Source organism: Daphnia pulicaria, chromosome 4 (genome assembly GCF_021234035.1).
Source record: "Daphnia pulicaria isolate SC F1-1A chromosome 4, SC_F0-13Bv2, whole genome shotgun sequence".
NCBI lineage: Eukaryota > Metazoa > Arthropoda > Branchiopoda > Diplostraca > Daphniidae > Daphnia > Daphnia pulicaria.
The window spans coordinates 90,221-113,795 of NC_060916.1; the positions used below are offsets into that span (position 1 = coordinate 90,221).

Here is a 23,575-nt window from a genome sequence, read left to right on the forward strand (position 1 = left end):
AAAGTAATTAATGTTTTCGAGATTCGCAATAGCGCAATACTGACTGTACGCAACACAGTTCACGAATAAAAGAAGATGTAATATTTCCTTCTGGACATTTTCCTCTCGAATGTTGGTGACCAAATGAAGCCGACATATTTAGTCAGCATAGAGGTATCTAGAAACTAATCTAAAGGTCTTTTCTTTTCCAAATGTTCAACTTAGGTAAAAATTTATCTATCGAAATCGAATCATCCGCCCGATTAAATATCATGACTCGCTGAAAAACGGATGTCCGAGAGAAAGGGTTTTTATTCGTACCTCTTGCACCACTGATTCACAGATAGAGAAAGTGAAAGTTGCATGACACATGTCTTCCATTTTGTATTCGACTCATTAGATTTAATTACAGCAAATAATTCTGTTCAGATATCAACTATTTCCTCATTCAGCCGGTGGAATTCTTTGCCGGTCAGATAGGCACGTCACACACTCCCTCCAGCACTAGGAAATACCGTTTCATTTCACAATCCAGCCACTCCTGATTAGGTATACCTGCTGATCTCTCGACGGTAGCTGTGCGTGCAAAGCTCAGTGTACTACTTTGTCTTCTCCAGTGCAGACGTGTTGGATGTTTCGCTCGTGTGTAAATGTGCTGTTATTACGGCAAGAGTGTTTCAGTGCGAAAATTACGTTGAACTTGAGTGGAGTTGGTACGCAGGAATTATCCGTTGGAATATTTCGTTTGCTGTCGCTGGGCGGATAAAAATTGCGCTCAGATGACATCATCTGTTGGCTTGCAGCAGTCAACGCTGTTCTATTTCTTACTAGTGATTGGTCAATGTTTTCCTAAATGGTTACCAATGATTCCGGATGGAGCACAACAGGTGATCAAAGCCGGCTCAAGTATCATATTGACTTGCATCTATCAGTACCGGGATGAACATGACACAAATTTCGGGAATATTTGGTGGAAATTGCCCGACTACGTTGAAAAGAACCCGGTAAATTAACAATTCCTTTTAAGTTTGTGTTCAAATTTTCATCAGAATTTGATTACGTAGACTGGCGACCTTCACACCCGCCTCAGTAAAACATTCGACAGGAACGAAACGCATTCGACATCAACACTGATTCTACTAAGAGCTCGACATACAGACACAGGCTATTACGGTTGTGTGGAAAATAGCTGGAGCAATAAGAAAATCGAAAAATATGTCTACGTTTACAGTTAGTTAATATCCGTCACTCAAAAAATGACCAAATAACAACCAGATTCTATCATCTTTTAGATGACAAAGACGTATATTACTCTCCTGACGGTTACCAGTCTAGTTTTCTCACTTTTATGGACCCATACGATACTGGCTATCTAGCCCAGCAAGGAGCTTCTCTTCACATTTCGTGCAAACCGACCCATCCCAAGCTCAACATCTCCATCATCCGCGGTAGTGAAATCACCGCAAAAGGAATAGTTTCAACGCAATTGGAAAAACGCGACTTGTTATCCGAGACCAATTCTAATTGGCTGATTAGATACGATCGCGGACTAACATTGAAGAATTCAAAAGTCAGCGACACTGGCAATTACCAATGTGTTGGCACGATGAACAACATCACCGATAAGAAATATTTCGATATTTACGTCAAAGGTATTTTTCTCTAATAGAGTTCCTGTGATTTTAATCGCAATGACGATAATAACTGAAAAATGTAAATGTAGGATTGGAGTTGACTAAAGTTGGGGAAGTCGACGACCCGGTGTTTGAAGGAAGCAACGTCACTTTGATCTGTCGAATTTTTACTGAAACCGAGTTCTCCTCGCCACCGGAATGGGCCTACCGGATAAACAATACGGAGCCACTGCAAATTCTAAATAAATTCACCCCAGGTATACACTGAAACTAACTGATAATGTTTCGTAAAACCTAATTAATAGAATCGTTGAAGGTATTCAGATAAAGACGCAACATTTCAACAAAGAAGTATGCGTGGGAGGATGCAAAGAATTCATCTATTACGAAAGTCAACTAGACTTGATCGACGTGACTCTAAATACTTTCACAGTCTATCAATGCACAGCAAATATCGACCAGCAATTAGTGTCCAAAACAATTTCCTTTTCAATCAAAGGTATTATAGGAATAAGCCGGAAGTGGAATACATGCAACTAATGTCAAAATTTCCATTTTCAGGATTAGTTTACGACAGGATAATAGAAACGGACACTGCTGCCATCATAGCCGCATCTGTAACTTTAACGCTGATAATAGGGTAAAACAACGAATTCGGGACAGCATCTTGGATACGCGAATTCCGGACGAAAAAGCCGACTTTTTCAATTTATAATTATAAATAAACGACGGAATTATATAAAAAACTAATGAATGAACTTTAAAATATGGCGGGGAATACACAATTGAGCCAAAGGGCATGTAGAAATACGGCCAATTAATCGAAAAATCATGAATTGAAGTTTCATAATTTTTCTTACGGCCTTAAATTTCGTCTGTGTGTTATCACCTAGTGAAAACTTTTTACTCGTAAGGAATTTCTAAGGTAATAACGAAAACAATCCCTTAACTAATTATATCAAATGATAGAGAATTGAAAGCTCTACAATATTATATAAGGCTGCGTCGTTATTTTTAAGAATTTCCCAAAATATCAGTGAAAATAGAAAACCTGGCCGAAATGCGAATGTCGGACAGCTGACGCGAATTCCGGACAGAAAATTTCGAAAATAATTGACTTTCTTTGTTTTCACATGTATGTACATCAATCGACGCAGAATTGAGAGACGCATCGATTGGTGTACAATGTTTACATCTTTTGTTGCGTATTTTTTTAATTATTTCAAAAACAAGATTCGATTGACAGAGGATCGAATCTGGATCGATCCAAAAATGTTGTCAAAATTATTTTGCTTTTTTCATTCCACTTTTTACCAGTATTTGCAAAAGGAATATAATTTTAGTCACTTTCGTGAAAAAAAAAGAAAAAAAAAACCAGCGACAAGTTTGTTAACGACTGGCATACCTCAAAATGTTGTATCTTATGTCCGGATTTTTGTTTTTTCGTAAAATAGTTCAATTTTACGATTTTTTTATTCATTGGTGTGCATGTAACCCTAATTAGCGCTATTTTATCAAAAAAGCGTTTTAACACCGTAAAAAACCAGAATTTTTAAATCAATTTTTATCTCCCATAACGGCCCATGATGCGAATTCCGGACAGATGGCGTCTGTCTGCTAATCACTAGATCTTTGTAGAACTCTTACTATGTTGTAAGGTGGCTCTGTGGATGAGCGCAAGCACACGAATTCACTGGTGCGTGGTTCAAGTCTCATAACAAACAAATTTCTTAAATACTCTTAAAAACATCCGGAACAACATCTTGATTTAAATCTTTTTTCTTTAGATTTACTTATCAACTGCGTACGTCTCATATATTTTTTTCTTATTAGGTATTTAAACTAATTTTTTTAATTGTATTTAAAGTAATAGGGACAATCTTGAAGCTGCTCGTCTAGTTTTCTAATAAAAAGTCAGATTATCTAAAATAAATTATTCTTTTTCAAATAAATATTAGCCGTCGTTAATTCATGACATTCATTAAAAGTTGTTCGCAGAAAAAGATAGCGTTTGTTATTATTCCATAAAAGGTTTTTCTTTACCTCAAAAATATTTTCCAAACACTGGGATCGAACTTCAACACTTGTCAATTTCCAATTCGTAATACTGGGTTCTACCAATGAGCCACTTAACCTTGTTAAAATTGTTGTGGAACGTTAATTGTACTGTTGTTTTCGTCTGCTGTCCGGAATTCGCATCAAGGGCTTAAAGGGGAAAGAAAAGTCATTAATTAGACGGAGTATATAACGCCATACCACTTTTATGCATCTAGACTAAAAGAGGACGTTATTCTTAATCTGTCAATACCAATTTTTCTTGAAAAAGATTAAATTTGAATTTTATTTTTATTATTCAAATTTTGGTAGTTTTCGGACATTCACGTCATGTCTGACCGACTTAATATTCGAATTTCTCGAGAATCCCAACGAGGATTTCAATATGGTTTTTTGTTTTTGAATTATAGACTTCTTTACTTTAGTGAAATATAATTAACTAAAGTAAATATCGAAAAATAGTTTTTATGTTCTTAACTCGTTTTGAACCCAAGTCGAAAAGCTTGAGCAGACGAAAACAGTTTTTGACAGCTCAATGTTTTGATTTTTTTAATCAAAATATCTTAAAATACTTCCATTGCACTGTATAACATGTCTTGAGCAATTTTGTTAAGAATTAAAAACTGCATCGATTGATATAATTAGTTTTTTAAAATATTTCCGTCCGGAATTCGAAAAAATGTCCGGGGCATTCGCGTTTTGTCCGGAAATTCGCATTTTGGGTTTACACACAAACGCCGTAAGTCGGATCGCTGTCCGGCATTCGCTGTTTTACCCTATTACTCTTGGTTGGAATTGGAATCAGTGTTAAATTATACTTGGATAAAGTAACTACATTAAATGTTTTAACTGTTTTACAAGCGACTAAAACTTAATTCCTTCTTTCGTTTCTTTTTGAAAATTAAAGAAAAAACTTAAAAGAGAAATAACAAGGAGGCTGAATGGATACGCAAATGGAGTCGACCCGGATCTGCCATTCTTACCCTACGATTACAAACGATGGGAATTTCCAAGAAATCGTCTCACGCTCGGTTGGTCATAGATTTAAAATACCCTGAAATCTACGTGAAACTAAACTATGACGATGTATAGGAATTGAAATTGGAGCTGGGCACTTTGGGCGAGTTGTCAAAGCTGAAGCTGTTGGGATCAGAGACTCCTGTGACGAAACCCCCGTCGTCCAACGGAGAAAACATAAAACGGTCGCCGTTAAAATGGTCCGATCGCAAACTAATGACGCCGGAATGGACGCGCTCATCAGCGAATTGAAAATTCTCATTTATTTGGGCTCGCACGTAAACGTTGTGAATTTACTGGGAGCCTGCACTAAGCAAATCACCAAAGGTTACATCTAATTCTTACGATATAAAAAAGTATTACTGACCTGTTCAAATAATTTTATAGGGGAGTTGTACGTAATAGTGGAATATTGCCGGTTCGGTAACCTGCAAAATTTTTTAATCAACCACCGGAACAAGTTCGTCAATCAGCTGGATGAGTTGGGCAACATCAAATTATGTAACGACGCAGAGAATACGGGAGGAATTCCTTCCGCTTGTGCGGATGTGGAAAGAAAGCGGTCGGGCCTCGGAAGGAAATGTGATTCCAGTTCAAATTCTATTTCAGAGTATCCGCGTAAGTTTATCGTAACTAATAATACTTAATTGCAATAAATGTTATTCTGTGCTGAACTATCGATTTTAGTGGAGGGGGAGGATTACATTGAAGAACCAGAAACGTTTTGGAAATATGGAGAAGATCCTGATGCGACTCCTCCCACCATTTGCACCCGCGATTTAATTTCCTGGTCTTTCCAAATCGCTCGAGGAATGGAGTATTTAGCTAACAGAAAGGTACGCTATTGTTTGCGGTGATTTCATCAGCAACCTACCAGTGTCCTAATACATTCTTACATAACTCTCAGGTCCTTCACGGTGATTTGGCCGCTCGGAATGTTTTATTGGCCGACGACGGTGTTGTCAAAGTGGCCGATTTCGGCATGGCCAGGAAAATGTACTACAACGAAAGCTACGAGAAAAATGGAAGGGTAAATTAAAATACCTTGATCTGATTGTCCGTTGAAAAAATATACATTTTGTCTTGGCTGATAGGGGCCATTGCCAGTCAAGTGGATGGCGATTGAATCCCTGACGAATTACACCTTTTCCAGCCAATCGGATGTTTGGTCCTACGGGATTCTTCTATGGGAGCTCTTCTCTCTAGGAAAAGTTCCATATCCAGGTGAGCCTGCCATTTTCCTTTAATTGAAAAAATAAAAATTTCAAAGCAAATTATTTTACAGGTAGAAACGCCAAATTCGAACTCGTCAAAGTCATTCAAAATGGTTATCGAATGGAGAAACCGGACAATGCGCCCACACTCTTTGGAGAAATCATGTCCAGTTGCTGGAAAAAGGAACCGAAAGAAAGACCAACGTTCAGCCAACTGCAGGAAATGATAGGAGACTACTTGGAACCACTGGCTGTTTCCGACTACTTAACTGTCAATAATATTCCTTACGAAATTGGTGACGCTTATTGTCGGACCGGCCACCCAGGACATACAAATGTGACGAACGGTGTGTCGCTTTATCAACCAAGAGAAAGCGAAGGAAACGTCAATTTCGATTCATTTGACACAAATGATGAGATAACTCAACTTTAATGCTTCATGCTTTACTAAGCAGATTGAAATTTGAGTTAAAAAGGACTGTAATCTGTGATGGCTCAACTACTTAACTGTGATTTTTTTTAGATTTGCCACAAGTCGAACTTTTCGTTGTTACCTACTGTGACTAATTCTCCAGATAATATTGGGAATCATTTTTACTAAAATAAATTTTAGAGTTAACTAAAACTCGGTGTTCCATAATCTTTCTTTTTCAAAAAGAAAAAAAACCTTGGAAAAGGAAAGCTTTTTGAAATCTTACCCTTACCTATTATAATCCTTGCTGGGTTCCTTGCCAAGCCTACCTTTTTTTCAGGTGTTTCATAACAAAAATTTATGAATTATTCTTACCCTTTCCTTCAAACAAAATGGCGTATAATTCTCTGCACGTTTAAACCGCCAATTTCAAAATAAGATCAGTCATTTAAAATTAAATCAAGAATTTGTGATTTTCTTCGCGTCTAAAATCCACAATTTCCTTCACATTATCATTTCGGGTCGACCACTTGACCTGGTGGGATATGTCTAATAAGTCATAAATTCCATATTCATATACGCAAGCGAACTTACCCTCTTACAAGCCGAATGTTATCTAATAACACACAAGGGATCAGAATTGCGCACAGCAATACAAACAACTAATAACCGTCTCTTCAATTACCAAATTTCCGTGAAATCTCAGTGGTCGGCAAATGCCAAATTCCATTTTCATTTAATAACGAGATACCTTTTCGTCGTAAGTTTCCTGTACTTCTCCCTACGAATTTCTCCCCTCTACATCCACATGTTCTTACGAACACGTTTCTGTCAAGGAATTCGTAAACCTAGCAGTAAAATGAAACGACATCAACGAAATCTACACTTTTCGACCGTCCCACCTAATTGTTAAGGTCATAAGCAAGCCTTATAAAGTGATGGCGGGAGTATGAACTAGCAGTTGTGTCATACCTGGCCAAATTTGCATTTTTTAATAATGATTTTGTTTTAAGAATTTAGAATAATTGCTTTTCCTCGAAAAACGCTAAATGTTCTTATAATGCTCAATTATTTATTTATTCTATTCTTTTTTAATTCATTAAATGATTTGCAATTTTATATCATCCGGTTACATTTGCATAATCGTCCACCTTGCGTACGATAAAAAAATGGCGTATATTTCTTTGCACGTTTTAACCGCCAATTTCAAAATTAGATTTCACGACTTAGTGATTTTCTTCGCGTCGAATCAAATGAACTCACATAAGGCTTTGAATCTATATACCAATAGATTAAAGATAAATCCGAAACCTCAAATAATGCTCCCCTATACTAATCCATCTCTCCAAATATATTGGATTATTTTGATGTGTCGTTACACAGCACTTACATCGACTTATGATGTGATGTTGGGGAGAGCCAAGCGCAAACATTTATATAGCACCGCTCATCTCGTTGAGATTTATATACGACCAAAAACCCAATGCGAGGATGGCGGCCATTGTCGTCGGTCCCCCTGTTTCAAAAAAAGAGTGTCAGTTCTATTATATAGGTTGCTGGTTACGGCCGGCCGACTCCCATCGACTCTCACAATAGAAAGGGGGGGAGGAGATATGAAGGGTCGTCGAGTTGTTATTTCATTCATGTAATGATCGATATACCGCGTTTGCTCCTTTTGTGAACACGCTCCTCGATTATCCAACACTTGAGAGCAGCCCGGGAAAAAAAAAATAGCAAACAACAATTCGAAACGACCAAACAGATCATCTCCGCTGCTGTGTGTGTGCTGTCAACGCTCACGTTCTGCTTATCTCGACTGTTGTCCGCCCGGGGGTGAGAGAGAGTTTCCAATAAGGCGTCCGCGGCTCATATTGTTGGTGTCGTAACAGATAGGGATAGACACAAACACACCAGCCCGGATTACACCTCCATAATGGCGCGGGCTCTTCACATATAAAGGCGGCGCATCTATTTTCAATTGTCGCCGTCGTCTTTTGCGGGCTCAACAAAACGATGGCTATCGCCGTAATTATAAAATCCCGCGCTTGAATAACTGCGCCAGCGGCTGCTGCTGCTCCTATATAGCTCTAGACGAGAAATAATGTTTTGTTAAAGGGGCCAGCAGTCAATTTCCGGATGACAAAAGAGCTAACGAAAATGGGTTTTTTTCTTTTCGGCAGAGAGTTTCTCAGCAACGCACCACCACCATGCAGGACGGAATTGAATCCACGGAGCGAGTGGGTTTATGAATTCTCGATTACATTGAGAGCACCGACGACACTCACAGCAGCAGACGTCGGGAGTGTGTCAAAGGAGGACAGAGAGAGCTCAAACTAGCCCCGAATGCTATACATTGTCCGATGATGCTGGGATCCTCAGGGGAGAGTTTGGCCGGCGCCTGATACGCGCGAAGAAGGAAACTTTTCTCACTCCGCCGATGCCAGAGCGCACCGGAATCGAAATCAACTATTACGTCGTCATAGCAGAAAAAAAGCTTTTCCACTTCTGTGCTGAGAGCGCGTCTGTAGTTATATAAATGTGACCCCGTTTGAATAGGGAGTATCAACTACAGCTCTCAACTTTAGAACATAAAAGAAAAATCGTATCAAATACATTTAGCAATAGGATATATAACAGTCTCTGCTATCCTCTCTTTGATTTTTTTCCAAGTGACATCGCATATGACTGCGTGTCATTGTTGGGATATACCATATAAGTCGATGAGGGTATCCATGTTCCGGATCGGTAACTTTGTCGCCCCCCTTACCAAATAACTGACTCTTCTTCTTCTCTTGTGTATGTTGATGTGTGTATAATATACTCGTAGCACATTCAACAGTCTCTCTCTGCTCCTATTGTGTGTGTGTACAACCCAAAAGAATATTATAGCTGTCGCCTTTTTTTCTCTCGATTTATTTAGTGAGGTAACTATATACTGTGCGCGACGACTTGATCGATTGGACAGTTGGCGCGGCCCAGCAGCTCTTGTGTACAGCGCAAACGGCGTTTTTCCAGCGAATCATCAAGCCAATACTCTTCTCATCTGACACACAAAAGAGCCTTTTTTACCCCCTCTTCGGAACCTTCCTGTATAGGAGCGGATATGGATAGGGGGGTCCGGCGATGAGACTTGATGAATGGCTTTGTTATTGTCTAAAAAAAGATATAAATTCCGTATGGACTGTTTGGTTGGTTATAAGTAAGACGACAATCAGTGCTTTGCGGGTTATAGGAGAGAGATAATTATCAAAAGGTTTAGGCCGAGTAAATGAACTTTTTGGGGGGGGGGATCTCGGGGGAGGTTGTGTATAAGCTACAGATCCGCAACTTCCGATGGATGCCATCCGGTAATTTCTTCTTCCTCTCGCCAAATAGACACACCATTTCGAATGATGCGAATCATGGCAAAATGATTGTCTTTAGCTTAGATTTGATGATGTTTGTGCAGCACATATAGAAATGGATCCGGGGTTGGAGAGGGGGGGGGAGTGGCTCAGAAAAGTTTTCGGATGAGATTTGCGGTTGGTTCCGTGACCCTCCAGTCGTGGGGCGGAGTCTTGTCCGGAAGAAGGAGACAGGGCGGAGCTGTAAAGAGAGTTGGTGCAGTTCCGGCTATGCTTGGGACTATTATAGTTTACGCTGGCGACGTTGAGACTGTGCTGCTGCTGGGCAAATGCTGACGTCAGATGAGACACGCAGACGCAACGCGAATAAAGAAATTTATAGGCGGCAGAAATATCAACGCCCATTCTCACCCGTGTGTGTGTGTGTGTGTGTGTGCGGTCCTTTTGAAAGCCGTTTCGTTTATGCCCCCCTCCAGAAACCGATACGCCGGTGATTGGTGGCGCCTCATCCTCCTCCGAAATCACTTCTTCACCGCGCATCTATAAAAGTCCAAATCGCTGCAATTCCGGCCGCTCTTGTCGGTTCACTCGGTCGTCTGCGTCGCAAGTAATTAAAGTGAGTTCTCCAGTTTTGTGCGGATTTTCATACATCGCCAATTTCAAAAAGGTAAAATTTCAATCATCCGGAGAATCTGTATCAAAACGAGAGATAATTTTAATGATTGGTTATTGATTTGAGAAAATTGATTGTAGTTTCCATCGAGTAGAATTGATTCATTTTTCAAGGGTCGAGTGAAAGGTTATTATTGGCAGTTGTGTAACTTTGTCGAGCTAGGCTAAAACTTTTGAGATACCAAAAGTCTATCCCCCACGGGATGTTACTGATTTATTATTGACGTAATATCTGAGCCCTCCGGATGACGATACCCCTTTGGAAACTGTAAATTTGACGTCAAAAAGTGATCGTGACAAGAGGAAACGACATTCCCGCCCACAGCCAACGTATCAGCACCCGTCAAAATGGCAATGAATAAGAAACGAATCAAACCGATGATCGCGCACTGTGCTGAGCTTGTTTCGTGTGTTTTATAATCCCGACGGCTGTGCGGGGCTGTCAGATCAGATTAGCGTCAGACAGTAGCGTGTACACGTGAAATGGGAGGGGTGATCCGACGCTAAAAACATGACGTGTTTTTGAATAGTTTTTTCTATTCCCTCTTATACGTACTTGTTTTATTCAAACAATCCCATTTCGATCGTTTCAGCAGGACGTCATTTTTCCGCCCCTCGTTCATAGCTCGTCATCCGCCCCTTATTAAACTGCTGGATTCCGGTCGCTGGATCATGCCCCATACAGGTCTGTAATGGATACAAAACAAAAGTGAACTTTTAAATTTATTGATACCTTCCGTGAAATGAATTTACTTATTATTGGTGGACAGGTCAAGCCGGGGTCAACCAATTGGGTGGCGTATTCGTCAATGGACGGCCACTGCCAGACTACGTCCGCCGAAGGATCGTCCAGCTGGCGTTGTTAGGCGTCCGTCCGTGCGATATCTCGCGGCAGCTTCTAGTCTCCCACGGATGCGTCTCCAAGATACTGACCCGCTTTTACGAAACGGGGTCCATCCGGCCCGGATCGGTTGCCGTCAACAACAAACATAAGGTTAAAATTAAATTTCCTGACAACCTTATACAACTTAAAAGCCTATAATTTTTGGGAAATTTATTTGGGTGATTTCAACGCACCGATAAGCTCGAACTCATTTTCTTACCTTCGCATCCATTTTCATTTTGAGAATTTCTCCTCGTTTTCTCGAATGAAATTGATGTGGAATTCAGTGAACAGCGAACGCCAATTTGTCTTGTCAAATTGGTGGTTGGTTTACTTGTAAGGTGGCAGTTAGTTACGGAACCATTCCGGCGCGAAAACTAAATCATTCGAACGGAAAACAAGAAATGGGTCGTTAATTGTCGTTAATTGATTGTGGGAATTTACCGGTACAGTCGTTTGCTAACTAGTAAAATGTTTTACTGCTTTTTCTGCTAATAGATTGCGACGCCTAGCGTCGTGCGGAAAGTGTTGCGACTCAAGAGCGAAAGGCCGTCGCTGTTCGCTTCAGAAATCCGAGAAGCTCTGCTGAGTCAGCGGCTCTGCGATCCCGGTCAGGTGCCATCCGTTTCATCCATTAATCGAATCCTTCGCGAAGCGGCTTCCGCATCCAGCTCTTTGGCGGCGGAATGGCCCGGACTCATGGTAGGCCATCACATGCAGCAGTTGTTCATCAGCAACCAATCAGCATCGATGCAACAACAGCAGCAACACCATCAAATGCTATCGCCATCTGGAAGTACTACACAGCCAACCTCCGCCACTCATGCGTTTCCCAACATTCTTCAACTGGATTTATCTGTTCCGTCGACATCCGCAACGACATCCAGCTACGATCCAGCCATGCCACTAGACTGCAGCAGCAAACGAACGGCGACTGATTCCGAATCCGGTGCTAGTCCAGCCGTCCCTCCTCCACCGCCGGTCATCGTCAAGCGCAAAAAGATTTCGTACGCCATCGAAGATTTGTTGAAAAAGGATGACAGTTAGGCCTGGCCCCTCCTATCTATTAAAAAAAAGAAAAAAAAAAGAAAATCACATATAATTATTTACCGTAAAACGTTATGTCTAGTCATTAGAAGACCTCTCAGTTTTCTTCGAATATCACACAGATCTAGTTTCGCTCGAGTCACACATCCGCCAAAAATCAATTTCATTTTCTTGTATTTTTTAAGTTTGACGTTAAAAAAAAACAGTCAAAAAGGTTGGAGATAAAAGGTTGATGATAATATCCATTGTGTGTAAAACAAATAAAAAAACATTTAAATACAATTCGGGACGAATTAAAAAACTAAAAAAAGGAAGGGAATTGTTAATGTACACGTAATACATTCAGATCGACAAACCAAACAGGTCAGTGGCGTGCTGTTTTTTTGAGAATATAGGCTATAGATTGTTGTAGTGTGTGTGTCAAAATTGTCGAGTTGTGTTTTTTCTCCAGGGCAGAGAGGAATAATAATCGGTGTAGAGTTTTGTTTGTTGGGTTGTTTTTTACTTCCTTAGAGGTGGAAGCGATGTTGATTGGCAGAGCTGGAATATTCCGGTCTATAGGAGTGGGCTGACGGTGGTTTGTTCATGGAACGGTGACCAGCCCTGTGAGGAGTTCCATATTCGGACATTCGATCGTGAACTTCATTCGGGTGTGGGAACATGGCTACCGAATGACCGGAAATCGTGTTGGTCGAAGATCGTCGCGATCGGTGTCCGTCATTGGCGTAACCTTGGTTGACTTCACCTGTGAATGGAAACCGGTTGGAGACGAGTTTTCATTATTTGGGTGTGAACAACATTTGAATATACCTTTGTAGATGATGGGATATGGTTGAAGTGATAACAATTTCACATGACGGACTGCGAGGGTAAATGCCAAGGCGGCAAGGACCAAAACGTCGGCCACTCCAATCATTGCTAGGATATAGGCCCATCTTAGACCACACTGTCCGGGATAGAAATGTCTGGCTGACGGACCGCATACTTCTTGAACAGATGGATCTGACCAGCCTCCAGGGAAAGCCAATACGCCCACGACCAAAAAGGCACCTGCCAAGATTATAAATATAAACACAAACATTAGAAAACGACGTCATGTTATTGTTGTCTAATAAATCTTTCACGGTAATAACTTGATGGAAAGCGTTCCGGTCTGACAATACAAGTGATAAGAGAGAGATTTCTACTTGTCAAGAAGAGAAAAAAAAAGGGGAAAATATTAAGACAATAGACAGAACAATGCCTGTGTTGTCGAGCAGAAAGTTGAATGACGTATTTAAAAAAAAACCATCGCTGGGCTTTCACCGTTTTTAGAGATTAAACGATCAGTAGATTTGGGTCACGTTCCACATCGAAAATACTAACTTTTTTATAGGAATAGCTATAAACTATTTTTATAGTTGAGTGGTTATTTACCCGAGAAGAATTGGAGCCAGCCACAGATGTGGAAGACTGTTGATGGGCTGAAGAAGAAGAAGAAGAGCATGGCACACAAGCATAAAACGATGATGACCACTGAAAGGCCTACGAATACTGTGGCAGATCTGAAGGCAGGATTCAGGATGGTGCTGAAATCTTCGAGCTGCCCTTTGCAGATGATTTCCTGACCGACTGCACTTTTAACCAAACTGCAGTGCTTCCACAGGCCAAAATAACCTGTTCCCTTCGACTCCACGGTGTCACCTATCCACTGTGGCTGGATGAAAACCACCACATCAATGATGGCAAAGCAAAATGTGAAGACACTACGAAAATAAATACAAGAATGTTAAGTTCAACACCTATTAGTTAATTACTTAAAAATACTCACCCCCATAGGACTCCTACAGCTTTGCTGCTTCGCAGGTAGTTGGAGGTGTGCATCTGACTGGATTCGATAAACTCAACTTGAGCAACACTGGCCACCATTTCTTGCCTCAAAATTCCTCACACTAACTTAGGTACGAGAATTCGCCAACATGAACGCAAAAGAATGTGAAGATATTCCGATTTGAACCTTATCTGAACAATCAGACAGCGTTGGAGAATGTTTGTATCAACTTGAAAGTGACTAATTGTTGAGTCGAATCAGTGGAATCACATGTTTCACACTTCAGCCACTCTGCACAACAAAATACGCAGCACACCGAACTCGAGGGATAGACGAGAGTGCCGCGCGTCCCTAGTGACTCGAGAGCATTCAAGTTACTACAGCACGGGCCGATTTGGCATCTTTTTTGGCTACAGACACACCTGTGTTCAAAGAGACTTTTTAACAAGTCTGTCTACCTGTTGACCAGCAGTACACTCGATGCGGATCTAAGTTCTGACCACCGGCTATTTCACAAAAGTATAACTTGCTGGAGGGATAGAGAAAACCAGTTCTACATTTTTACAAAAGCATTATGATTAGTCGCAGTTCGAGGAACAGGCATTCGGGTAAACGCCGTTATTCTCACTCAAGGTCAATCGTGTTAATGGAGAATGGCAGACGAATGGGAAAAGAGATTGGCAGACGAGATTAATGCTCAGTGCAGTTCCAGGACTGAAATTATAGTGTCGAATGGGGGCACATGATACCGCAGGGGAATATATAAAAGAGTGCTCGGGGAAACGTGTTTTATTATTTTGTTTTCTTGTTTTTTTAATTTGTATATCGAGGGCGACAGCATCAGCTCCGGTGTTCAAGGCTGAAGAACAATGTCCATGTCGGACTCTAGCTAATAGCCTTGCTTCCAACGGTTCTCCTTTGATACCAGTCGCATTAGGTAGATGTGGGAAACTGGGAATAACTACCAAATATGTCAAATACGAAGTTACACAAACGTGACGTTGTCATTAACTAGACGAGTTGGTCGAACGTTTCATCACATGTCAGTTTCTTCACGATGCGAATACGTGTTACGCCGTTCGGCCAGAAAAGAATCAATATCAACTTCATCAAGATTGGTAAGACCAAATCGATGATGAGAATCTCTTCAATTTGCTTGAACATTTCGTGACGGCCGTTTGCATGCCAATCTAAATGTTTTATTTGGTTAAAGAAAACGAAGATCTGGTTTCGGTGAGGTCACATAAAACTGCGTGCGCCCTCTATTCGGTTAAGCCGATTGAATTTTACTTCATTATTTTGATACGTAGTCGTTTCTTTCATGTACCCACAAATTGTTTGCGGCCTTGGGCTTTGAACGGAAGTCACAGACCACCAACGGAATTTTACCGGACATACATGGATAAGAATTTTGACACATTCATTTCCCGTTTCGGAGAAATGTTGCCTGGTTTTGTTTTTCCTCATTTCAGCACGCCATCTGGCGGTGAGAAAATCAACGAATTCTCTACTGCCATCTAGCGGTAGATCAATTATGCAATAATACGCAATGCGCACAGCAGTAAAGAAAAGTAGGAAAGTGAAAGAGAACACATTGAATAAGAGATATAAATAAATAATGTGAAAGGGAATCGTTTGGACCTTTCACTTTGCCGCAATTGTGGTGGGAGATTAGAAATCTTCTTCGCTTCAATGATTTTGGGGTGATGTCACGTTGAGCGGAAAAATTAGAAATCGGTTCCATCACCAGCGTAGTAAAACCAACACCATCTTTTCATCTTGTACAAAGTTTCGTGATCAAAAATTAAAAAAAAAGTTCCAACAGCGCAATTGTAGCTCATCGCCCACTCCCCTTATTAAATTCGCACGCAAATTCTCGAGCTCTAAAATTTAGCCAAAGAGAATTCCAGAACGACATGAGAATGTTTTATTGAGTCCAATTCATCACGTTTCGTGTATAGTGTGTGTGTGTTGCATCGATACCAATTTTATCTCCATGACTTGCGTATAGTATAGCGCGGATAGAGCTCGGCGGACAGATACCAAGTCACGCGGCAGTGGAAATAAATATTTTGGCATCGTGTTACTTGTTGTTTTTCGGCGTTTTTATGTATACTGCATGCGTGGCGTGCTTGACCTGATTATTTCCACGTCTGTAGAAAATATATCTTTCCCCTGCGACAGCGACAGAGATAGACCCTGCGGAAAAAAAAGGCCTGCATAACTGGTTACAATTTTTTCTCTCTCTCTCTCTTTCAATAACCAGTCTTTCCTCGTTAATGTTTATTTTTCTTTCTGCTCTCTCCAAATATATATATACGTGTGTGTGAAGGCTCTTCTGGTTTAGAATTTCCAGTCGTATCCAGTCTCAATTTTCATTAGAACCTTCTTTATAAACACAACACTCGGAATTCCGCACACAAACTTTTTTTTTTTTTCAATTTCGTTGAAATATCGTGGGTCACGAAATGAGGAAATCAATGCGTAATATAACGTCACATGCTGGATAGACTTCGGCTCAGTCACACACGGTTAGGTTTGAGTTTATCGATAGCCCGTGAACAGTATATTATAATATACGAATATTCTCGAAAACGCTTTATTCTTTTAAGAAGCTAGAGCCTCGGCTGTAAACATATATATATATGTATTCCTTTTTTTAAAAGAAAAGTTTAGATGATGGGCTGTGTTCTATCCCTTTGTGTCTGATGGGAATAACCGAGGAGAGAGACTAAGGGGCGGCTGGATCTGAAAGGCTCGCTCGGCGTTGGCTTAGTGCTATAGTCATTATCGAACGTGAGATCGATTTCATTATTACGTTGCAGCGGGAGAGTATCCGAGACACGTTTGCCGAGGTGCATTATGAAGTTTAGTCGAGCGCTCAACACAGCATATAGCATAAAAACCTATCCGCCGCCACATCTTCTCCTAGCAGAGAAGTCCACAACAGCTGTTTCCCCGGTCTTGGCCATTAAGCGCAGCAAAGTAAGAAACTAATAACGAGTCTATTTGAGAGATTGTTTTTTGTCCTCGCCCTTTCGCTATTTTTCCAAAACAGCAGTCGATCTCTGCTCTGCTGCTCTGTTGTTTGTTGTAGATTCACGTAGCGTGACGTTGCGTAAAACGTGTTATCGCATGGAGCCAGGCAGACCCACCTCCTTCTTTTTCTTTCATAACGTTATTGTATATAATGCTAAAAAGTCAAAATCAGGCCAGCTTAGCCTAGCAACGTTAGTGTAACACAACAAGTAGAGCCACTGCATCTGTTAAGTCAATAACCTATCGTGCTGGCGATTTATCTTTCAGTTAAACGTAAGTAAGTGAAAATGAATTATTTTTGCACAAAAGTGTGCAGATAAATTTTGCGAAAAAATTGCCGCAAACTTAATGACATTTAGTTGGCTTTAAAAGAATTATTTGTGTACAAAAAAATCTGGTTAAGCGGTTCAACAAAGTTGGCAAAACATGCGAGGAAAGTCTCGGAGAAAAAACTTAACGAAGAAATAATTCCAAACCAACCACCAGAGGGTTCCACTGTATCAGATTCGTCATCCGAAAATTTTCCAGTCACTCTAGTGCAAAGTCCCCAACAGTCTCTATAATCCTTGTGTGCTGTGAAGTTGGAGTGTGTTTTTTTTGCATCCTGGCAATTTTATTTTCGGGCTCAAACGAGGAGGCCGGACCTCTTTCATTACCTCTTTTAAAAATTAAGAGAGATACCTGTCATCCGCTTTTCTCGCCCTGGTAATATCATTGTTATTTCGGTATCGGTACCATGTTATGTCTTGTGTCAAACAGTGTGAGATTAGGACGAAAGTGAAGGGGCACACGGCAAAGTTAACCTTCTTTTATTGACTTTTTCTCTCGGCGTTGATCTAATTTCGTGTTACGTTCTATTTTATTTTTCCAGCCTGAAAACACGCGTTTGTCATCTTTTGTTGAGAAAATTTGCTCCACTACTATGGTAATGATCAGACCTGGTTAGATAATAATGTCTGGATTAAGGCAAATTGCAACGGAACCGGACAGTTTGGATTCCAAGGGTCAGGACGTAAAGATGGAAAGGAGCCCACGATTGAGACACCACACCAAGTCCCACAGTGAAAGGATTTCCGATTCAGAGCTCAGCACAGAAACCAACAGCCTCTCTGCAGAGTCAAATAATGACAATGGCAGATCACCCGTGAAATCAACACCATCTGGATTAGACCTACACCAGGTCAAGTCAAAGCAGCGAAGAAGAGGTGCAGAGTGGGAAATCATCGATAGCTTCAAAGGCCTCCAAACGGTAGATCAAGTACCCCTCAAACTTGAAGGTGTCCTTCTCAAAAAACGAAAATGGCCCCTGAAAGGATGGCACAAGGTATAAACTGAATAACTATTTTAACTTCATACATTCATTAACAATTTTTTTTTCTTATTTTTCCATCAACAGAGATACTTTGTACTAGATAAAGGCAGTTTAATGTATGCTAAACGCTCAGCTGATTTAGCTCGTGGCAAACCCCACGGCTCTGTTGATTTAGGACTATCAGTGATATCGGCTAAGAGACGTCGATGTCGCATCGACATTGACGCAGAAGTATTTATTTATCATATCAAGGTACAACTAAACACAACCACCAATTTCTGTAAATTGACTAAAGAATCTTGTTTTTTATTGATCAGGTTAAATCACGAGAAGAGTTTGGACGATGGTTAGAGGCCTTGAAAGAGCATCGTCAATTCCGTCAGCATCAATTGCACACCCGGGATTCAGCTCAGAAGATGGTGGCTTCTCCGGTGCTATCTCCTGGCAGTCGGGACGAGATGAGCCCAACGGGAGGCGGTGGCCTTCACGTATCGAGCAGTTTTGGCACAGCAGAAAGTCTGATGCCCATTTCACGGGAAGGCTCGCTGATGCGGAACTTGAAACCATCCAGAGCAAACATGCTGCTCAGCGAAAGTTCTGCAGCATTGGAGCAATTGAACAATGACATTGTTTCTGCTCAGGAGAGGCTCATTCACCTGGTCAAGTGCGCCGGAGCGTGGAGCCACTCGTCCGACAGTCAGTCGACGACGGGAAATATCTCACCAGCCACTAAAAAGGATCGAAAGAAATTTGTTTTGAGGCGCAAAAAGAACAAATCCAATACTAGCACTAACTCGGCTGAACCACCTGCTTCTGCTTCCATGTCTGAATCCGAGTCGGGTAAGCTTTTCTCACGCTATAAATCAGTTGGTAAATAAGTTGTCCCGTTATTTATCTGTCTTGTTCTTCTTTTTCAACAGCAAATATCAACAACGCTGCTCTCAACGATAAGCACTCTCCACTCAGCTGTAGCATCCCGTCCCTCTCGCCATCGATGAACGGCTCTTCGGCGACTGAAATGTTGGCACCGCCCACGTCTGACTCCAACATGCTCTCGCCAGCCGATCCAGGCCACGATTTTCTGAATGGGGCTCAAGATCTGATTGGGCGGCTCACAACGTGTTTACGCACTTTGAATCACGAACGAGAGCGACTCAAGTTGGTCATTGAAACGGCAACAGAGACGTCGTCCATATCTTCTCGTAACGGAGCGACTTTGCAGCGTGACGCTGGCGTTGGTAAGGAGGACGAGTGAATGATGTCAATTGTAAAATGGTTCAGCATATGAAATGCGCGTTACATCATCTGTGTTTTTTTCGTGATTGCAGCAGTTCCTAGCATGGTTGCCTCTCTTCGCTGTGCTCTACACGTGGCCGTCCAGCAGAACAACGAATTGCGTGCCCGTCTGCAGAAGATTCGGAGTGAAGCCGAGGTGGCCATTGAGGGCCCCAACTTGACCATGTCCCTGGAACTGGATTTGAACGCTTCAGCCCGACTGGGCCACCATTCTCTCTCTTACAGTAGCTCATGCGTCAGCCAATCAGAGTTCTTTGATGCCAAGGAGTACCTGACCGACGTAGCCGTCAGCGATTCATCTTCTGACGCCAGTGAAACGGAAATGGAAGGCGAAAACGAGGCGGAAGAGGAAGGCAGTGTCAGCGAGGCCAGTGAAATGGGCAACGAAGCATCAAACGATCCAGGTTTTTTTTTCCCCCTCCTGTTTGCTAACGATTATCATTTGGGAATTGCCTTTTAACGTGGAATATTTCACATCACAGAATCTCCCGAGCCTGTGGTCAAGTGCACCACTGGGCGCCGGACAAAGTTACCCGCCCCTAAACCCAGTACGGAGGATTTGAGTCTATGGAACTTGATGAAACGCAATATAGGGAAAGACTTGTCCAAAGTCTCTATGCCAGTCGTCCTCAACGAACCAATAGGTACGCTCAAAACACACACACACACACACGTAGAAGTCGAAACAAATTGTCTCCGTTACCCACCTACCTATCCCAATAACCTCCCTAGTTATTATTATGACTATACTTTTACGGAGGGGTCCCATACTAATAGATTTACCCGCTTATTGGCTCACGAAAAAACAAAACAAAACAGGCATGTTGCAACGACTTAGCGAAGAATTAGAGTACAGCGAGTTGCTGGATAAGGCTTCTGAAACGGAGGACCCTTACGAACGAATGGTACTGATTGCCGCCTTCGCCGTTTCGGCGTACGGGTCCTCGCACGTCCGCGCTGGTCATAAGCCATTTAATCCCCTACTAGGCGAAACCTACGAATGCGTACGAGAGGACAAGGGCTTCAAGTACATTGGCGAACAGGTAGGAGGCCTACCTCATAGTGTGTCACCTTTTTACGTAGTTATGACTCAAAGATTAAATAAGGGCACACGTATTCACTTGTAGTCATAGGGTGTTGTGTAAGTGGTCTTATTTGTCTCACCTATTTTTTGTTTGTTTGTGTGTCGGTTGTTATCTCTTGTTTTTAGGTGAGTCATCATCCGCCCATAAGCGCCTGCTACGCATCTTCCGACAACTTTGAATTCTGGCAGGATATCCGAATCAAAACTAAATTTTGGGGCAAATCGATGGAGTTTCAACCTCTGGGTAAAATATCAAATTCAACTTTGATTGATCATCATTCTCAATGTTTTATCATTTTATTTAGGAACGGTCAATGTTCGACTTCCTATGCACGACGATCATTACCGTTGGAATAAAGTGACGACTTGCGTTCACAATTTATTTGGCGGTCAGCGCTGGGTCGACCAGTACGGTGATCTCATCATCACCAACAACAAGGGCATCCGCTGCAAGTTAAACTTTGCCAAAGCCTCGTATTGGTCGTCGAATCGATACGAAGTTGTGGGCTCCGTCACTGATCCCAATGGCAAACTTGTCCACCATTTGTTTGGTAATTTTGTCTTTTCTTTTTTCTTGGCACGGCTTTGATTATGTCACGAAGAGAAAAGAGTTATGGCATTACGTGATCGTCATCATCCAATAACAGGAAAATGGAGCGAAGGTTTATACTGCGGAGTGGCGCCTTCGGCTCGATGCGTCTGGAGACCTGGTGCCCTTCCAGAGGATCACGAACACTATTACGGCTTTTCCCGATTTGCGATTGAACTAAACGACCTTGAACCTTGCCTGGTGGACGTCCTACCGCTAACCGACAGCCGATTCCGACCGGATCAGCGTCTGCTGGAAGAGGGCAACGTTCCAGGAGCCGAAGCTTCCAAGTTGCAACTGGAGCAGGCGCAGCGTGAGCGGCGCATCGCCAATGAGCAACGAGGTATCAAGCACGAGCCCAGATGGTTCAGATGCACCACGTCTGACATCGACGAGGCCGAGGGCGAGAAATGGGAATTCGCTCACAATTACTGGGATGCTAGAGCCCAGTCGAAATTCCGGGACATGAACATTGTTCGTCTCTGGTAGTTTATTTAATTCGACAAAGTCAAAAAAGAAAACAATCAGTAAAAACAAAAAGAAATTAGGTTTCAAAGTGTGTCGCTTTTTTTTTGTTTTCGTGAAAGAAACAAAACGGAGCCTCTTCCCCTCACCTAAAAGAAAAAGAAAAAACTAGCTCCTGGTTTCACAGCCAACCTGGGCCTTTTTTTATTCCTCCTCCCTGTTCGAGTTAAGATGATGAGCGAGAAGGATAGAACTCGGTTAGCTCATGTGGTTTGGACAGACTTTGGGAAAGTGTGAGGCTTGTCGGGAATTGACAAAAAGACCCCTGCTGCTGCTGCTGCTAATAATAATTTCGTTTCTGACATATTTTTTCTTTTCGTTTTCTCGAAAAACCGGTCAACGTAATCAGTTGGATTTTGAATCCTCTACCCTTTCTCCGTCTAGCTTAAAAATACCCACACACTTTTTTATTTCGTCCATTTTTCACGCCTGCCACATCCGTCTGTTTTTTTTTTCTTTCTTTTTCAATCAAAAAACCAAAATCGTGCAAGCATATTCCAGCAACCCCCTTTTTTGGGAATTCGTTCACTGTCCTGCCGAGCTTTAGGACGTCGAGAGACCCGATTTATAAAATTTAGGAGAACACAAAAACCGACTGCCCTCATTTTTTTTCTTCCCTCCTTTTTCTTTCTTCAACTTCTTTTGTGTGTCATTTATAAAATTGTTATACTTTAATTCGTCCTAAAGGAAACCGTCTGCCGGACACAGATGGTTTAAGCATTTAAAATGCCTCTCCAATTTTTCTACAAATTGAATTGAAAAAATGAATGATAACTATCACACACACAAGACGAACAAAATATGAATCATTTGAAAAACAAATGTCATCTACCAATCTACCCAAAAGGAAAAAAATAACGTCCTGACTTAATTTATCCTTCTTAAACCTGTCATCGTCGGCTTCTCTTATTATTATTATTTTTGTATCGACGCAAATCACATTTCCCCTTTACTCGCTTTCGGTGAAGAGAACTTACGTAAAAACAAAAAAATAATCATGGGGATGTTTTGTTTTTTTCCCAAGTTTTATTTACACCCCCAAAATTTAGTCTTTGTTTAAGTTTAGTTATATAAAATAATTCTGAATGGTCTTTCACTTTTTGGGGTCTGTCTTGAAACTGTTTCTCGGGTCTGCTATAAGCCAGATAATCAATCTTCTTTTTTTCTGTATTTATTCAGATTATTTTTCAGTTTTTGTTTTCTGTGGTCAAAAAAATTGGGAAGAAACACACCACACAAAAATGTTGGTAGTTTTGCCCTCTGTTCCTCTTCCTTTCCCTCCCCTTTAATCTTTAGAATATTATATACATATTACATTATATCGTTTACCACACACATCCCTTGTATAGGAACCAGCAAAAATTGAATAATAAAAAAAAAATATGGAAATGATAAGGAGAAAAGAAAAAGAGGATGTGGTGTGTTTCGAAAGTTCGTGTGTGTCTCGTATCAGAAGAAAATGTGTAAAGTCGAGCGGATAATAAAAAATAAAAGAATTCAAACTGCAGAGTATTTTTCTCATTTTTTGTTTTGTTGATGGTTTCAGCAAATGGTTTTATGTTTCATCTTGTACACTTATTGAATTCGCCGCATTCACAACAGAGAATAATATGAAGAAAAGGAAGGAAAGAAAATTATTAAGATTAAGAATAGAAAATAGAGA

At 41.2% G+C, this 23,575-nt stretch overlaps 4 protein-coding genes and 1 long non-coding RNA gene across 9 annotated transcripts; 3 read left to right on the top strand and 2 right to left on the bottom strand.

Annotated features, from left to right (window-relative positions):
• The first annotated feature begins 376 nt into the window (after window positions 1–376).
• LOC124336077 (vascular endothelial growth factor receptor 1-like) lies at window positions 377–7,068 on the top strand. The gene is made up of 14 exons (XM_046789707.1): window positions 377–983; window positions 1,044–1,209; window positions 1,272–1,631; window positions 1,703–1,870; window positions 1,930–2,112; window positions 2,175–2,251; window positions 4,448–4,495; window positions 4,576–4,699; window positions 4,761–5,012; window positions 5,073–5,303; window positions 5,373–5,521; window positions 5,593–5,715; window positions 5,780–5,909; window positions 5,971–7,068. Exons 1-14 carry the CDS (start codon window positions 759–761, stop codon window positions 6,330–6,332), a joined length of 2,598 nt encoding a protein of 865 aa, XP_046645663.1. The 5' UTR covers window positions 377–758; the 3' UTR covers window positions 6,333–7,068.
• A 412-nt stretch (window positions 7,069–7,480) lies between these two features.
• Window positions 7,481–11,222, bottom strand: LOC124336594. Of its 4 annotated transcripts, none has more exons than XR_006917103.1 (4): window positions 11,081–11,222; window positions 10,884–11,014; window positions 10,067–10,347; window positions 7,481–7,827 (listed from the first exon to the last, which is right to left on the bottom strand). It is a non-coding gene; the product is annotated as an uncharacterized LOC124336594 (long non-coding RNA). The 4 variants fall into 4 exon arrangements; XR_006917104.1 differs by lacking the exon at window positions 7,481–7,827 and adding an exon at window positions 7,842–9,464; XR_006917102.1 differs by lacking the exon at window positions 7,481–7,827 and adding an exon at window positions 9,749–9,973.
• Window positions 10,243–12,653, top strand: LOC124336410 (paired box pox-neuro protein-like). Of its 2 annotated transcripts, none has more exons than XM_046790213.1 (4): window positions 10,243–10,322; window positions 10,921–11,012; window positions 11,098–11,321; window positions 11,709–12,653. In XM_046790213.1, exons 2-4 carry the CDS (start codon window positions 11,000–11,002, stop codon window positions 12,255–12,257), a joined length of 786 nt encoding a protein of 261 aa, XP_046646169.1. In that variant the 5' UTR covers window positions 10,243–10,322; window positions 10,921–10,999; the 3' UTR covers window positions 12,258–12,653. The 2 variants fall into 2 exon arrangements, with proteins under 2 accessions (XP_046646169.1, XP_046646170.1); XM_046790214.1 differs by having other exon boundaries at window positions 10,252–10,322; window positions 10,924–11,012.
• Window positions 12,415–15,094, bottom strand: LOC124336374 (LHFPL tetraspan subfamily member 3 protein-like). The gene is made up of 4 exons (XM_046790151.1): window positions 14,068–15,094; window positions 13,674–14,002; window positions 13,068–13,307; window positions 12,415–13,002 (listed from the first exon to the last, which is right to left on the bottom strand). The coding sequence occupies exons 1-4, from the start codon at window positions 14,163–14,165 to the stop codon at window positions 12,767–12,769; spliced, it is 903 nt and encodes a 300-aa protein (XP_046646107.1). The 5' UTR covers window positions 14,166–15,094; the 3' UTR covers window positions 12,415–12,766.
• On the top strand, window positions 15,094–23,419 carry LOC124336087 (oxysterol-binding protein-related protein 3-like). The gene is made up of 12 exons (XM_046789721.1): window positions 15,094–15,185; window positions 17,978–18,031; window positions 18,097–18,430; window positions 18,503–18,670; window positions 18,736–19,258; window positions 19,339–19,656; window positions 19,747–20,118; window positions 20,197–20,358; window positions 20,534–20,757; window positions 20,925–21,042; window positions 21,104–21,349; window positions 21,446–23,419. Exons 3-12 carry the CDS (start codon window positions 18,125–18,127, stop codon window positions 21,874–21,876), a joined length of 2,868 nt encoding a protein of 955 aa, XP_046645677.1. The 5' UTR covers window positions 15,094–15,185; window positions 17,978–18,031; window positions 18,097–18,124; the 3' UTR covers window positions 21,877–23,419.
• Window positions 23,420–23,575: the final 156 nt, after the last annotated feature.